This window comes from Sander lucioperca, chromosome 21 (assembly GCF_008315115.2).
Source record: "Sander lucioperca isolate FBNREF2018 chromosome 21, SLUC_FBN_1.2, whole genome shotgun sequence".
Lineage (NCBI taxonomy): Eukaryota > Metazoa > Chordata > Actinopteri > Perciformes > Percidae > Sander > Sander lucioperca.
In genome coordinates, this window is record NC_050193.1 from 15,328,281 (window position 1) to 15,345,095 (window position 16,815).

The following is a 16,815-nucleotide window of genomic DNA, read 5'->3' on the forward strand; positions in this document are numbered from 1 at the left end:
CATGGTGCTGCCACATTGATTGGTTTCTCTAACCTCCTACCTCCTGTCCTTAGACACGTCCTATTGGTTCGTCTCCATCAATGATGCCGCTGCCACGGCACCTGGACCCCTCCCTGCTGAAACATGCCCCACCCCACAAACCGTACCTGGACAACTACTTGTCCCACAATACCCCTGAGATGCAGAAGGATGCTGCTGCTCTCGGATCCTTCAACTTCCCTTTAAGTACGTTAGCTGCTATTAGAGTTTAAAAAAAAAAAAAATGTAAATCCGTATATTCCCCCACATTTTAAAGACTATACATTTAGCTGTGGATATTTGCCTGTAAGATTAAATATGTGAATTACCTTTTTAGTTTTGACTATTTCTATTGACTATCTTCATGAATTTAGAGTGACTGAATTTCTTCTCTTCCTTCATCCCTCTCATCAGGCTTGAACTCTAACCTGAATGTACCCCTGGACATGGGTGGTGGTTGTAGTGGTGGCGGAGCTGTGAGCTACAAAGAGCCGCCCCAGTCCAGACTGAAAAAACTTTGGGCTACTGACCCTCTGGAGCAGAACAGCAAAACTGGTACAGAATAACCTTTCTTTGTTTGTTTGTGACAGTACATGCTGTAGCATCAGATTGGGCTGTTGATATTAAAAGTGCCCTCAGAGTTGTTAAGTGATTATCTATCTAGGAGAGGAGGTCATGCACTTTTGGGGTACGGACTACCACAAACAAAGTTGCCCTAAAATCTCAGTGTAATTGGACAAACGCTGAAACGGGGAAAAATGAATTAATTCACAGTATTGAACAGATTGCAATACATTTGTTTCAGTTAAACATCAGCCATGCAGTAAATGTATGAAAAAACAGTTGCTGTTTAATTTGTCAGCTCATTACAAATTTATTTAAAAAAAAAAGTTTGTTTTATTAAAATGCGCTTATTAAAATATATGATGACTAAAACTTTTGATTTAAATGATGGGACCATGGTGAAGAACCAAACCAATACATTTTAGTCTGTGCGATTGTATCCTTAAGTTTGTGTGTGTTTGTCCCACAGGTGCTATGTCGTCTGGGCTGCGTCTGGAAGACTCTCCCTTCTATGACTTCCTCTCTCCTGGCCCATCTCCCCTGAGTCCCCCCGGCCAATCAATGGGCTCGGTGGGTGATGGCTGGCCGCCCCGTGCCAACTCCCCCCCGCCCCATGGAAACACTGTCACCTGGCCCCCAGGTACACAAGCTTTCACATGCACAAACAAAGAAAATGTTTGCATTGAAAACTGCTAATCGCTGTCTGTCTGTCTGTCTGTAGAGTTCCGGCCCGGGGAGCCTTGGAAAGGTTACCCCAACATTGACCCTGAGACTGACCCTTATGTGACCCCCGGCAGTGTCATCAACAACCTCTCCATCAACACCGTCCGTGACACAGACCACCTCAGGGACAGGAACAACGGTAGCTCACACACACGGCCAGACAAACACAAACTAGGATTGCTAGTTGTTTTGAGTTCCATTTTAAATTTTTATATCTCCTATCCAATCTTTTATCTCTTTATTAGCAATGAACAGTGTGTAAAACCTTTAGGAAGTCTGGGCTTCGTTTAAAACAACTGTCTGTTTTACGGTTTGAAACCGACAGATTTTAGCAATTTTAAGCCAGATCATATATGGTTTCTTAGAGAAAGAAGTACCACCCTACCATGAAGATGGCTGTCTTTTTGTGAGCCTCATTAGCTTGTATTAATAAAGACGGTGATTTTTGTCTCTAGTTTTTAAATGGAATTGTAAGCCACACCTGTAGTAATGGTTCAGATTAACATAATTTTAGTCCACATTACATCTGTTATGCTACATGTATCTCATCCAGTTGTAGGTTCAGGTGGTCAACATTATGTGGTCCATGATTTAGATTAGCCTTCTGAGCCAACAAAATGAGCTGAGTTGAGTTTTAGTACCTAAATATCAAGTTATTTATTTTTGTTACAAAAAATATGGAAAGCTAAACCTGAATAGATTTTAATAAGATATTTGAAAGGATTCATGTTTGATGAGCAGATATGATCAAATGCTAACCCTAACCCTTCTCTCTCTGTTTTCTAGGGCCATCCTCATCACTAAACACCACGATGCCTTCTAACAGTGCCTGGTCATCCATTCGTGCCTCCAGCCACAGCGGTTCCCTCACCAGTACAGCACAAAGCACTTCAGGTATGCTCCATCTTTGAGCCATACAATCTTTAACAACGTTGGATAGAAAAAAAAAAAAACAATCTGTTAGTAGAATCCAAAATTTGAGAGATCAGTTAGGAAGTTAGACACTTTTGTCTATATGCAAAAAAAAAATGTTTCACTTTGCTCTCGTCTCTCCTTGCAGCCAGACCCAATGAGTCAAAGTGGTCTCCTGGCGGCGGTTCTGTGTCCAACTCCTCCCTGGCCCATGAGCTGTGGAAGGTCCCCCTGCCTCCCAAGGCGCTGTCTGTGGCAGCCCCATCCAGACCACCACCTGGCCTCACCAGCCAGAAGCCCAGTGCTGCCCCATCCGGTTGGGACAGCTCTGCCCTCAGGCTGGGGGGGTGGGGCTCCTCTGAATCCAGATACACACCTGGTGAGAGCAGAGAAAGACACACATATACTATACTATACGTTATAAGTGGCTGTGTGGAGGAAGAAACCATCAATGGCAGAAAAGGGAAATTTCTGTCAACATTTTTGTGTCACAAATAACTAATCATGAACTCTTCTGTATGGGTGAACTACAATAAAGGCAAACTCATTTTGGTCAATAACTCACTAAGTATACATTCAAACACATTACATGTGGTAGGTGAACATGAGTGGGATATGTAAGAACTGTAACTGACAATTATTTCATATTTGTATGGCTTGAGGACACTTCTAACCTTTACCCTTCCATTTGTTTTGGCAGGTTCCAGTTGGAGTGACAGCAGCAGCTCAGGGAGAACCCAATGGCTTGTTCTGAAAAATCTCACACCTCAGGTACTCGCATGTACTTAAATGTAACATTTAATCCGTGTTTTTGTTTTATTGTCATCCTATATAGACTTGCAAAGTGGGAGGGGACACTGGTTCTGGCGGTGTTTATCCTTATTCTGTATTCCCATTTAAATGTTTTACTTTAAACCGTATCCTCAGTCATTGCATTTACATGCACAGCAGTAACAACTGGTGAATAACCGGGTTATGCCAGTTCTCCCTGTATACATGAGCGGGGAAGAATGGGAAAATGACAGGAGTAACTCTACCTTTGGTACAGTAGGTGGCACTCTGCCAACGCAAAACTGTCTTTTTCTTCTGGTTGACCTATGTCAAAATTACACGACAGGCCACTAAATTAGTAAAATTTAACAACTTCATGTTTCATTCACACACTCTTCTCACAGGATAGGAAAGCACAGTGCTCTCCCCAGATGACTGACAACTTGTTTGGCTCATTATATCTAACCAGTGTAGGGTGGAATTAGCAAACTAACTTCGTTAGCTAACTAGCTAGCTAGCTCGGTCCCTCCACTTTTTTGCTGAGACACAGCGTTGACAGCCCCGGAGATGGACATTCGGTTAAGCCATCTCCCGTTGTCCGTTGCTGCCCCGGCGGGGAGTAAAACAGATGGACCCCAGGCTATTTGCTGCCGATGGCCCCGGTGATTCGGCCAACGCTGTTTTGTTGTATGGTGTCATAGCAACGACTACGATTCACAGCTCTGAAGGATTATTTCCGGTTCAAAAACCACTCCAGGGGAGAGTGGAGGGGCAGTTGGAGCATGAGCAGACACTTAACCCAACCATACTCCGGTTAAGGTGTATACATGGAGGAATACCCCGGTTACTGAAGGAGTTCTCTAGGTCTGTTAACTGGGTTATGAGAACTCTGATTTTAACCGGGCGTTTGAGAAATTGGGGTATTGCTAACCCAAATAGAATTGTTTTCTTAAACTGCATGTAAACGCACTGAATGTTACTTAACATAGAAACATGGGACTCTCCTAGATAATGTAGTGGCCATATAAGTTAATGTTATGGGCTCCAGATTTAATTGTTTCAACTTTGTGAGAAATCATGTTTTGTCTGTTATTTTGTCGTGGCGGATGGCTCAGAATACTACAATACCCATGAGCATAGGCAGCCCTTGTCATGGAGAAGAAGCCAGTCAGAGGCGTGAATCACAGCGTTAGTGAATTCAAAACACGTCTGCGTTGCAGTTGAGAATAAAACGATATCTGTCAGCAGTTGCTTAACAACTGTCCCGGTTTTCCCCGTCTGTGTGTTTGTTTTGGTCTGTCTCACAGATTGACGGCTCTACCCTGAGGACCTTGTGCATGCAGCACGGCCCTCTGATCACATTCCACCTCAACCTGCCACACGGTAACGCCGTGGTATGCTACAGCTCCAAGGATGAGGCCACGAAGGCCCAGAAGAGCCTGCACATGTAAGGACATCTGGCACATACACACTCTACTTCTAATTATTGACTGATTTACAGTAACCGTGCATGTCAAATAGGGCTGTAACGATACACCAAACCCACGATTTGGTTCGTATCACGAAGAGGACAAGTGCTTTGGTGCCTACTATAAAGGTGCTGGTTGACAAGTAGCTAATGCTTTAGCCAGCTAGCACACCCCTGTCTGTCTGCTCACTCTCCTGGCGTTGCAAGGCTTCAGTCGGGATGAGAGCTGACAACAGCCCCAGGGACACATCCACAGTCAGCCCCCAGCCAGCCAGCAATCCAAACCCGGTCAGCACTTAACTCCGGTGCTAAGGACGCTAACGGCAGTTTACTGAACTGTCGGGAAACAGACCCATGCCCGCACCCGAGTCAGAACAGCGGCCATTCATAACGTTACACTTCTGTTAGCGTTACCAGTTAGCGTTAACCCCCCCCCTCCCCCCCTCGCGTTTAGCCGTCTTTACAGTTACGTCTGTACAGCTAAATTTACACGATAAAAGGGGATAAGACACCAAAACGACTAATGCTAATAGTAATTTAAAGATGTGGTAACATTGGATCTGGATGGGAAGGATAACTGGGAGTTGGAAGGGGTGTGTCGCGATTCTGCCTTCTCACTCCGCAACACGGGTTCGTGGATCTGAGTGTCGCGATTTCGGTTTCATATCGCATTTCGTTACAGCCCTAATGTCAAAGTGTTCTCTGATTTACTATTGTAGCGTCCAGCCACAAGATGTTTTGGAGCACCAGACACACTCACTCACACGCTGTGTCTCACTTGTCTCTCTGCAGGTGTGTTTTGGGGAACACTACTATTCTGGCTGAGTTTGCCAGCGAGGAGGAAATCAATCGTTTCTTTGCACAAGGACAGTCATTGGCCACTCCCTCCTCTGGCTGGCAGGCCATTGGCTCCTCTCAGAGCAGAATGGATCAGTCTCACCCCTTTCCCAGCCGCGCTCCTGAACCTAACCAGTGGAACAGCAGCGATCTCCGCAGCTCCTCACTCTGGGGTGGGCCCAACTATTCCAGTAGCCTGTGGGGGAACCCCAGTGGCACCGAGGCGGGAAGGATCAGCAGCCCTTCTCCAATGAGCTCCTTCCTCCCGGTGGATCACCTGACAGGGGGTGGGGACTCCATGTGAACCGCCTGCCAATCAAACAGGTTGGGGGAAGGGTCAGTAGAGAATTATCAATAATCAGCAGAAGAAAATGAAAAAAAAAAGTAGTTCTAAACGCAATGGCACTAGTCGGACTCTTTCTCACTTACAAGATATAAAACAAAACGGGGTCTCCCCTGTGGAAAACAAGTTACGTTTCTCTCTGCACATATGTCCACTTTGTTTTAGCCCAAAAACATATCAGTCGGAATACTTGAATCATGCAGGCCAATTCTATAATGTGAACGGATGGATATTTGCTTCCAGGTAGTGCTCTTTCAGACCGAAAAAAGCTTCAATCAAGCTCATTATTATATATATATATTTTTTTTTGTTTGTTTCATTCGTCATGTTTATTTGAATTCCAATTATTTTCATTTTTAACGTTTTCTTTTAGTTTTTTTTTTTTTGCATTTGTTTGCTGACAATGTTGGAGTATGAGCTTTTTTAACTTTGCACTGAATGTGGTTTTTCTCAGTATATATAATCTGCAATATAGAGGGAGCAGCCAGTTTTTCCAGTGTAGCTGTTTACTCATTGAGGTCCTTACCGTATGTGTGTATGCGTGTGCACGCGCACGTATGTGTGTGGAAGTACTTTGTGTGTGTATGTGACTGCGTGTGTAAATGAGTATGTGTGCGCTCCTCTCTGCCTTGGCACGCCTACCTTACTGCGTTGTCGTGGAGTTCAAGATCAACAGATAGTTAAAGAAAAGAAAAAAAGCTGACTTAGGAGGATTATCTGGTGATAGTAAGAGTGACATTAAAAAGTATTGCACCAATTTTGTTTTAAAACTAAAGAACGTTGAGCTCTGCAGTGCAAAGGACTGTAGCCGCAGCTGGGACTAGCAAGCCCCGCCCGCCCTAATGTAGGGGGCGGGGCCTATCTAGCAAGCCCTCCCACTAGCCCCCTAGTGGGCAGGGGGGAAACAGCACTTTCAGAATAGGCTTTCAATGTTTTGGAGGTGCCACACTGCAACCTCTTGTTTACAAGACTTAGGAGGCGGAACGTGTGTTCATTCTTCATTTTAAAGAGAAGATGGAATAAAATATAAAATACTCAAAAAAAAAAAAAAAAAAAACTATAATAAAAACTTCAAAAAAAAATGTACAAAACAAATGAAAAACTACAAAAAATGTAAACTCTTATTGAGGATGAAGACGATGCTTTGTAACTCTGGGAATTCGGATCAGTGTTTTTGGCCATGGCGTTGGTTATTTGAACTATTCCTCTTTGTCTGCTAAATAACCAGCAATGGTTCTCAGGAAATCAAGCCAGTTTTCCCCCCCTTGTAGGTGAATTAAAAAAAACTACTACTCCTTGTAGGAAAGGAAAATCCAACTTCTAGCACTGAAAACTATGTATAGGTCTGTAAGTTTTATTTTCTCTGCCAAATAACTGCTTTAAGCTGGAGAAGCTCAACACACTGCTTTCAATATGCTGTTTTTTGAGGGACGGGGGACGGGGGGTCCTAATGTGGGGGGGTGGAGGACGGGCTGTAGAAATCCCAACGCTCCCTCTCTCCTCCTCTTCCTCCACTCCACTGAAAAGTGGGGAGTGTTTATTGTGTGAGTGTGTGACTGTCAGTTGAAAACGTTCTGTCTTGTCAGACTTATAAACCAAGAGAAAGGCAAATCTGTATCTATGCATACTGTAGCCTCTCACATGCCTACTGAGAGGCGTTTTTTTTTTCCTTCATTTTTTTCTTTTTCCCCGTGTCTCACAAAATGTTTTAAATGTTTCATTAAGTACAACAAAATGCGAACTATAACTTGTTTTTTTTTTTTTTAATCGCTCTCATTGCCACAAATGGTGTTTTGAAAAAAAGGAAAGAAAAACTTTAAAAATCTTTTCGTTTTGGTTGAAGATAATATTTTAACAGTGCAAAAGTCGTCCACATTTCATTGCCTTGATCCTAATTGTGTCCGAAGATGCAACAACAAGTCAAGTGGCTTCTACCTGTTTACAAATAGAATATGATTGTATTGTTGTACTGTTTTTTTTTTTTTTTTTTTTTTCCTTCTTTGGGTGGGGGAGGGAGGGGTACTCGTCTGAAGTTCAAGACCTGATGAATCGTGTGTGTGTGTATATGTATGTGTGTGTGGAGGCTCTGTACCGGCAGATGTGAGTTCTACCGCTGGAGGGGAAGGTGTGGGAGGGAAGGAAGGAGTTGTGTGTGTGTGTGTGTGTGTGTGAGAACAGCGTGAATGTAAATCCACCAGGGGTGTTTGTCGACAAAATACACGTGTGAATAATAGATTTACCTATCTACCAGTGATTGTTAAGTTACTATGATGCACAATTATCGGGGGAAAACGAAAGCTTCAGAGAGTGCGTTAACGAGAAGTCAGCATTAGCGGAAGCCATGGACCTTAATTTCTTTTCTTCATTGTGTAATTAATCTGTGTTAAGCCTGTTGTGTGCGCGTGTTTCCCCCCTCCGATATGGGTTTTTATTTCAGAAGTACTAGAAACATTGGCTTAAGTTGTGTTTTTAAGTTTAGTCGTAAATATTTAACAACTTTTAAAGCATGCATAGTGAGACAGAACCTTGAGTATTAGCCAGACTTGACAGTGGTGTGTGCCAGTATTGAACTGCTCTCTACCAAATAATTCAATCATACAAAAGACTAGTTTACTTAATTCCAGATCTCTTTGCTTAAACTATATATATATATATATTATTTGTATTTTGTCTTGTTTAACAAATGTCATCAAGTGGAACATCTAAACCATGTTTGTCATTTGTTTTTGAGTTGACTTAATTGGACTAATTGAACTGAGGAGCCTTGGATTTTGCACTTTGGTGGATTAGAGGAAAGGCTGAGCGACTGGAGAGCAAAGCCGAGATGGATGGTCAGACAGCGTGGTGGTGTAGGTTGAATTTTCAGGTGTGTCTGAGTTTTGTGTGTGTGTGTTATGACTAGAGAAGATGGTGCTTTGTTGGCCCCAGTGAGGTAGCGAGAGAAGAGGGAGGGGGTTGTCGTCCTCTCCAGGTTTACCTCTCCCTGTTCACTGGGCCGTTCGGTCAGAGCGGCGACATCGCCACGCCGCCTGAACTGAGCCAGAATGTAGCTGAAAACGGTTTAAAAGGTAGAAGTGACGGCTGGAGCCTCGATCTGCCTTCTCTGGCGCCTGATGAGCCTCAAACCGGGAACCGCCGCACGGGAAAAATCGAGTAAAGCAACCATTGCTCACTGTTTATGTATTTTAATCAGTATTTGACTACTGTTCTGACCACGCCTGGTTGTCATGGTGATCATTGGTGGCTGTTGCCGTGGAGCTGCTCGTGTCTTGAGCTTGACTGAAATGGGGCGAGGCTTCTTGTTGGCCCGTAGTGACTCAGGCAAGGAGGTGTGACTTGTGATCGGCTGGTTCTTCCTGGCTTTTCAGGGACACAGGGTTACACTTGCTGCTTTCATGGCCTATCCAGGATCAGCTCTCCCTCTCCAACTCCTAAGCTTAATTACAGGAGAGGAAACGCAAAACTGACAGGAGGTCTTGGGCAAGTGAACTCTAAATGGTCTATATTCCCTTTCTGCTCTTGATGAAATTATTTAAAACTTTGTTCATTCTGAGTTTGACAGTGCTTGTCTCCTAGCGCTCACCTGTGCGCAGTTTTGTCCTTCCTCAGTATCCTTACGTTAACCAATTAGTGGGACACAAACTGACGTCTGATCAGCAGCTCAGGAGGCAGCATTGCTATGCTGGTAGAGAAGGGACAAGCAACATCTGTAAATCGCCTCTCGTTGATGTTACTGTTTTGCTTCCCAGCTTAATCTCGCTGTGTGTGTGTGTGTGTGTGTGTGTGTGTGTGTGTGTGTGTGTGTGTGTTCATGCCAAATCAAGGGTGAGAGGGAAGGAAAGGCTTGATACAATTTTTTTTCTTTTTTTTTTCTTTTTTTTGGTTGATGTGTAAGTGTGTATATTGAAAAAGCTGGACAATGTTAAATGCTTGAAGAAAAAAAATTGTCATTTGCAAAAGGATGATGTGAGGAAACCTTTTTCAGTAAGTGAAAACCACCATGAGCAATGTACAATCCCCAAGGCTGCCAAGCAGCTTCCCAATAGGGCCAGAGGAGGGGAAGAAAGAAAGAAAGGAGGGTGGGAGAGGAGGGAAGCTGGCTGGTGAAACTCTACTACTTTTTAATGTTTAATAAAAATAATGTGACTCTGTTTTTCTCTTGACTTAACTATCCTGTGAGCAAATGCTATATTATATCATAATACACACCCAACTGCTCCTACTGTCGATCAAAAGCGCTAAGGCTATTTTTTTTTTTTTTTTAGTCACAAAAGTAGAAAAAGAAAAACTGTGAGAATCTGCTGTCTTTTTTGTTGTCATTTTACATTCAGTATGAATCCACAAAACCCTGAAAAGCTTTAGTCTAACCAGCACAAAGATGTGGGTGGGTGGGGCGGGTGGGTCATCGGGGTGGAGGGTGGGTACAGTACTGAGGGTGGAAATGGGAGTCGCTCAGAGAGACTATGCAGTGGAGTGTTGAACCCAGGCTTCCATGTCCACCTTGGGTTTTTTGCTTTCTTTCATAAAAAATAAATAAATAATAATAATAAAAAAAAAAAAAATCCCAAACCTTTTTTAAAAACGGATGGAATTCCCAGTAATATTCCTCAAACATGTTGTGCCATCGTTTAATCGTAGTACTACTACTAATAACACAAAAAACATTACCTAGCAACCGTCGGGCCAGTTGTAGCAGGAGAGGAGGACAGGTTAAGATTTGCAAAGTCCATTTCTTTATTTTCACAGCTTGTCTCCTCGATAAGCCGAGGGGAGTGAGGCCGGTGAAACTGCAAATTTTACACAACTACAATGTCTTTTTATAGAGATTCTATCAATCCACAGTGTGTAGTTGGATCACCTGTAAACCTATTATGCACATTGCTTTGGGAGACTGTTGAAACTATATATAATATATATATATATATGAGAATATAAACAACAGTGTCTATAATCAACCAGAGGAAGTCTTCCTCTCTTACAAACAAAGCGGGAAGTACCTTTTTATTTTCAAATGTCTTCCTCGGGTCATCAAAGGATTTTATCTTAAACTTTGGGGGAAACTGCACTTTTTGAAGGACAATCTTTATTTGTATGGGTATAAAAATTGACAAAAACGAAGTCGCCTGATATTACAAGGTATAGAAAACCAACTCCAGTGTGCTCTAATAATGAATGTCTCCTCTGATGCTGTCTGTTTGTTTGGTTTCATTTAATCTTTTTATTCTCCTTCCTTTGTTGCTTGGTTTGTTCTGTATTTTTTTTTTTCTCCTATTTTTCTGGATTTTAGTGCTCTTAAGAGAATCTGTACTAAGGTGTAGAGTAGTAAGTAGTAGGTCTTCTGTTGGCTGTACTCGTATACTGATTACTGTTTGTAACCCTCTGGCTCCTGCAGCCGTCATACAAAGCTGTAAAACTTGGGTACAACCCACAATAAAAGACTAACAATGACTCAGCGGTTTCCTCTTGGCTCTTTATTTCTCATCTGCTTCTTGGTGAAACCAAGTAATTGTAATCATTTCAATCTAAAATGTCATTTAAACCAGTGGTAACGAAATATTCAGATCCTTTACTTGATTAAAAGTCCTGCATTCACACTTCCGCTTAAGTATAAGTACACAAGTAATGTCATCAAATTAAAGTATCAAAATAAAAAGTACTGGTTCTGCAGAAAATTGCCCCAGTGACATAACTTATCAGTGTTAAGAGGTCACAAGCCGAAAAGATTTTTAATTTGTATTTTATAAGGTTATTATATACTTATGGTTATCTGTAAAGTGACTAGTAACTACAGCAGTCAGATAAATAGTGGTGTACAATATTTCCCTCAGAAATTAAGTAGAAACCATAAAGTACCTCAACACTACCAAAGTATAGTACTTGAGTAAATGTACAGTTACTTTTCCCCTCATTGAGTTTATTCAGTATCCTGTTTAAACAAGTTTATTGTACAGTTTAGGGACAATATCATTTGATCTCAGTGAAGAAGTAATTTGAATATAAATTCAATGAAACCACTGTAGATCCTCATTTAGTGTTGGTGCTCAGCTTTACTACATATCACAGTTTCTAAACTAGACTGAAAGCTTCATTAAACAGCTGTAACATGACAAATCTTGGAAGGACTAAATGCCGTTTTGTGGGTTGAGAAAATAGTGACTGTCAGACTGAGACTCTTGTTTAAACTCTACCACACAGTTTATTTCTGATTTCGATATTTATTTTAACTCGACATGTTAATGCTCCTCCTGTCATATGGAATGAATATCACAGCAGAGACACAGAACTATACAGCATGTGTATTTATTGATCTATTCATGAGAAATTATACATCGAAACCACATTGTGGAGCTGCAAGAAAAAAAAAAAAGAAAAAAATCAAGACTGTGATATAACCTTTTAAATTTTGTTTTTCTCTAAGCTCCGAAAGAACATGTTCAGTTAAATACAGTCAGAGACACGGCAGCTGACGTCGACGATGCCCTAATGCACAGAAGAGCAGACGGGGAGGAAGTGGGAAATGTACTTCCTGCGGGGGTCACGCTGGGGGTCAACCTCTCTGGAAGAAATATACAATACTTGTGAGTAGTGACTACACAGGAACAAATGACCCAACAACAGAATGCACGTGTGTAATTGAGGTGGTGGAGTGACAGAGACTTGCCTCTGTAGTGAACTACAGCAGATTATAGATTATTCATAAACGTCCTTCTTGTCTGCGATGTACTGTACAATGTCCTCGGGAGTCATCAACTTCTCTGCTTCTGCGTCGGGGATCTCAAAGCCTACAGAAGAAATGCGCACAATACAAAAAAAGGTCAAACGCAGTCTCACGTTTTCTGTTAAAAGTTGTCCTTGAACACAACACGGAGACTGGAACCATCGGCCAGCTGGCTGCTGACATGCACCAATGGTAGTCTATTTCTACTCGAAAGAACATCACAGACAAATTAACCCTTTTCATGCCAACCTAAATATGATTAGGTAAATCTCCTCTTGGCTTGTTGCTGTCAGTGAAAACCATACATCTGCAAATTTGTTGATTTTACATTTTTCAGATACATCTAAGGATTAAGCGTTAGGGTTAAGACATAGGGCTGCAACGAATGATTGTTTTCATCATCGATTAAGCTGCAGATCATTTTCTTGATGAATTGTTTGGTCAACAAAATGTAAAAAAAAAAAATATATAGTGAAAATCCCCATCACATTGTTGTTGTTATCAGGTGTCTTGTTTCACCCGACCAACAGCCCATAATCTAAAAGATATTCAGTTTGCAATGATATGAAACGCAAGCAAATCCTCACATTTGAGAAGCTGCAACCACAGTTGTTGAAACTTTTGATTGGAAAAAAAGGGCTTAAACGATCGATTATCAGAACAGTTGCAGATTTGTTTTCCTGTTGATCGACGAATCCATTAATCCACTTACCATTGTAATACTTAAGCTAAAAAAAATGCATTGAACACAGATCTGTTTTTATTAACTCGTGAACAGTTGATGTTTTGGAGATATGTGATTTTCACAGGACCGCAATGATGTGCTATTTTACTTGTGGAGGAAGAAAAAAAAAACTATTATGAGTGCACCGTGAAATCAGTGATTCAACAGGCAGCACAGCCAGTCTCTCAGTTTAAAGTCTAATTAGAAAACTATACACACACAGCGGGGAAACTCCCTTAAATCGTGCGCCCCTAACAGACTAGCAGCTAGGGCTGCACAATGAATCGCAATTTTATCGATATCGCAATATGAACTAGTGCAATATTTGTTAAAGGCAAAATATGTGTCAAACTATTCTAAAATGAAGTGGTGCTGCAGAGACATCCCGGCCTACAAATCCTATCCTACAGACTAAAGAAAAAATCTTTGCTTGGTACAGATCCTCGCAAAATGAAAAAAATAAAAGAAATAAATCATACTTGAATCTTTTTTTTTTTTTCTTCTCTTTTTTCAATGATAATGAGACTAATGATACAAAACGGATCATTCCCTCCAATATCGTGAATCATATCGCTATCGCAACATCAGTCAAAATAATCGCAATTAGATATTTTCCTAAGGGCGCTGACACACCACCCCGATTATCAGCCATCGGACAGTCTGGCGAGGTCGGTGACTCGAGTCTGTTCGGTGTGTTCCGTGCCGTCGTCCGTCGGAGGAGCCGTCGGCCTTCATTTTGGCCGACCCGACGTGCTCAGTCGGAGACAGGGCAGTCTGGACTCACCCGGAAATGGCGAGCGGGATGAGTCTCTCAAAATCTGACAAATCTTTTAAACTGACCTTTGTCGATCTGAAATGAAGACAGATTCAGCAACTGCACGGCCTATTTCTCGCTTAAAATGTTTTCAGAAACATGTTTCGGTGAACTATTTTAGTACAATATGAGATCGTATTCTGAACAAGCCACCATGACAGTCTGGTTGTGAATTTCTGGAGAAAAAAGACCAATGTGACGTGTTCGTCCAATCAGCTGCCGGTTTTAATTTTCTGGGAAACAATACAGAGCAGCGCCGCCTGCTGCTATGGAGACGTATTACGCTTCGTGCACGCGCAGAGCGTACGCTCAAGTCGGCGTCGCCTCAGTGTGTTTTGAGGCATGTTTTTGGACCTCGGGGACCCGACTGATCAGTCCGACTGGCTTTTCTGACGACGGTCGGCCGTCTGGCTGGTGTGTAAGCAGCTTAACATCGTGCAGCCCTACTAGCAGCTACACGACATGCTGACTCACCAAACTCATCCTCCATGGCCATGATGATCTCCACCTGGTCCAAACTATCCAGACCCAGGTCTTTCATGAAGTGGGAGGCTGTCTGCAGCTGTGGAGCAGGAAGGAACACGGACATTAGAAATGCCATTTCTCACAATCGCTGGCGTTTCAGTTGGATTGGGAACAGAAGAGGATGGCATACTGAGCCATGTTCAGCTCTGTCTGGATAGGAATCCTAGATAATACAGACACTGATTATCATTTCTGAATGATTACTTCTCATTAGCTGGATGATCTACCTACAGCACAAGTAAAACAAAGTGTACTTTATCAGCCTCTCACATACACCAAAGGAGAACTCAATGCCTTGTTTGCATGTTACAATAAAATCACTGTTTAAGCAGGTCCAAAATTGATGATAAATAAATCCAACATAAAAAAAATTCAAGGATTTGAGGTTTTTCTTCACATTTTAAAACCAAAAACACTATCACATGTAACCTGTTGAGTAACAGACACAGCGCATCCATTGTTCACAATGTATTCCTTGTTTTAGCGCTCAGTGAGCCGAATACAGGCCCGATCTTCTACGATACTCTCTCTCACCTTCTCGGGGTTGATCTTGTCGTAGAGCTTGAGGACATACATGACGCGGTCTTTGATGGTTTCTATGGTGAGGGGGGGCAGGTCCCCATACTGTCGGCACAACACGCCCACCGAGGGAATCTAGGGAGGAAGAGGAGAGGGGTCAGGAGCAGGGATGATGAGGTGGACAAAAGCCATGGGAAGCCACGGAAGGGCAAAGAGGTAGTGATCACAGAAAGATACCAACTCCTGAATTAGCTTGAAGCTATGTATGCTCTCTTTCCGTCTGCGGGTCAAAATGTTAGCAGGCTGTAGCTCAAGAGTGCTTGTTAAGCAGAGTACTATTCCATTATTATTCATGCATTAACATCCAACAGGTTACACTACAGTAACACTCTCTTTCCTGGGTTGAGCTGAAAAATAACGGAGTAGCTACAAGCAAACCTGAACACCGTACTGCAGTACTTGACATCACTTCTAGCTCCTAATGCAATACAAAAACAACTTTAAATTCCTACCTATAGTCTTTAAAGCACTTATATGGTTTGACTCTCCAATACTAATAATTTATGACCTACTTAACAGCAGTCTGGTCTTGATTTCTTAGATTATCAGGTGTTTTTTAACTATACTGAAACGAGAAAAGAGATCCAGATCCAGTGAGGGTAGGGCTGGGCGATATGGAGAAATTCAAATATCATGATATTTTTGACCAAATACCTCGATACCGCAACGATATTGTAGTGCTGACTATTGGTGCTTTCACAAAATATTTACACAATGACATTTTTGATAAATAATCATCAGTAATGTGGATATAATGACTAAGTGGGTAAAGGCAAATAATAGAACAGTTACAACAGTCTGGGAAGTAAAGAAAAGTCCATCACTTTACTGTAATGCAGCCTTTAAAACCAGGAAAAGACAACACTTATGCCATATTACGATATCCAAAATCTAAGACGATATTTAGTCTTATATCACGATATCGATAAAATATCAATATATTGCCCAGCTCTAAGTGAGGGTGCTTTTTGCTTTGTGAAACAAACTACCTGATGACCTGAGATCAGTCCCAACTATGTCAGTCACAATTTTACGTTTCTTGTATTCTTCCCTATACTGTTATGGCTCCATTTAATGAAATGTGCTATATATAAATGCCATAGTCTTTACTGACTTTAGGTAGGCTAATATATGACTTGCATTACGTATAATAACTTGTAACTTGATATCGTCCTTATTGTGACCTTTAAGGCGATTGGGTTTAAATGTAAGCATCCTCCGTCTGGCTCCAGATCGCAGGGGACACAGGGGCAACAACACAAATGTGTCAGTGAACTCACCTACTTTGCTAACTAGCTAGCTAGCAAACAAGCAAAACATGGCTGTTGTGTTAACAAAAATATAACGTTACAGGGTTTCGTAGAACTTCGGGCAGGATGTCACGCCAACAGATTTTTTACTTATTGTAAAATAAGCTGCTTGCATGCCATCATGCACGTTTAGCGGGCTAGGTTAGCCTGACAGTTTTGAAAGACGTCGGTAGGTCACAGCAGCGAGCTGACGCTAGGCCACGGCGGTTCAATGTTACCGGAGACTCACCCTGCTCTGACCGACCCACCGCGTCCTCCGGCTGTCTGCGGCAAAGGATAGAGGTCGGTGAATAGCTGCTGCCGGGGCGACAGCGGCTCTGAAAGCAAGGTTACCGGAGGAAAGCCTCAGCGAGGGCCGGGCGAGCGTGCGGACACACTGCTGCAGGACACGGGCCGCCATGACGGAGAAAAGTGACTCTGGTGGTTCCCAGCGTGCAAGACGAAGAAGAAACGGGGTCACGCATGCGCACAACTCAAGCTGTCTTTATTTTGCATCTTTCCTTAATTTA

At 42.3% G+C, this 16,815-nt stretch overlaps 2 protein-coding genes across 7 annotated transcripts in view; one reads left to right on the forward strand and one right to left on the reverse strand.

Moving 5' to 3' along the window:
• Positions 1-9,580, forward strand: part of LOC116065368 (trinucleotide repeat-containing gene 6A protein) — a 38,869-nt gene extending 29,289 nt beyond the window's left edge. For all 5 annotated transcript variants that reach the window (XM_031320842.2, XM_031320845.2, XM_035996599.1 and 2 more), the window contains 9 exons: positions 54-225; positions 433-573; positions 1,052-1,222; positions 1,304-1,444; positions 2,092-2,199; positions 2,366-2,596; positions 2,918-2,988; positions 4,296-4,435; positions 5,249-9,580. In XM_031320842.2, the coding sequence (XP_031176702.1) occupies positions 54-225; positions 433-573; positions 1,052-1,222; positions 1,304-1,444; positions 2,092-2,199; positions 2,366-2,596; positions 2,918-2,988; positions 4,296-4,435; positions 5,249-5,597 (1,524 nt within the window). In that variant the 3' untranslated portion in view covers positions 5,598-9,580. The remainder of the gene's footprint in view (positions 1-53; positions 226-432; positions 574-1,051; positions 1,223-1,303; positions 1,445-2,091; positions 2,200-2,365; positions 2,597-2,917; positions 2,989-4,295; positions 4,436-5,248) is intronic.
• A 2,340-nt stretch (positions 9,581-11,920) lies between these two features.
• Positions 11,921-16,787, reverse strand: ndufab1b (NADH:ubiquinone oxidoreductase subunit AB1b). 2 transcript variants are annotated; one of them, XM_035996617.1, is made up of 5 exons: positions 16,536-16,787; positions 14,952-15,071; positions 14,367-14,454; positions 12,298-12,418; positions 11,921-12,188 (listed from the first exon to the last, which is right to left on the reverse strand). In XM_035996617.1, exons 1-4 carry the CDS (start codon positions 16,704-16,706, stop codon positions 12,327-12,329), a joined length of 471 nt encoding a protein of 156 aa, XP_035852510.1. In that variant the 5' UTR covers positions 16,707-16,787; the 3' UTR covers positions 11,921-12,188; positions 12,298-12,326. The 2 variants fall into 2 exon arrangements, with proteins under 2 accessions (XP_035852510.1, XP_031176734.2); XM_031320874.2 differs by having other exon boundaries at positions 11,921-12,192.
• Between the last annotated feature and the right edge of the window lie 28 nt (positions 16,788-16,815).

Coding starts and splice junctions, on each gene's coding strand:
- ndufab1b (XM_035996617.1), bottom strand. CDS start 16,706: ATGGCGGCCCGTGTCCTGCAGCAGTGTGTCCGCACGCTCGCCCGGCCC. Junction 15,072..16,535: donor GGTGGGTCGGTCAGAGCAGG/GTGAGTCTCCGG, acceptor CTTCCTCCCTAG/ATTCCCTCGGTGGGCGTGTT. Junction 14,455..14,951: donor ACAAGATCAACCCCGAGAAG/GTGAGAGAGAGT, acceptor CCTGCTCCACAG/CTGCAGACAGCCTCCCACTT.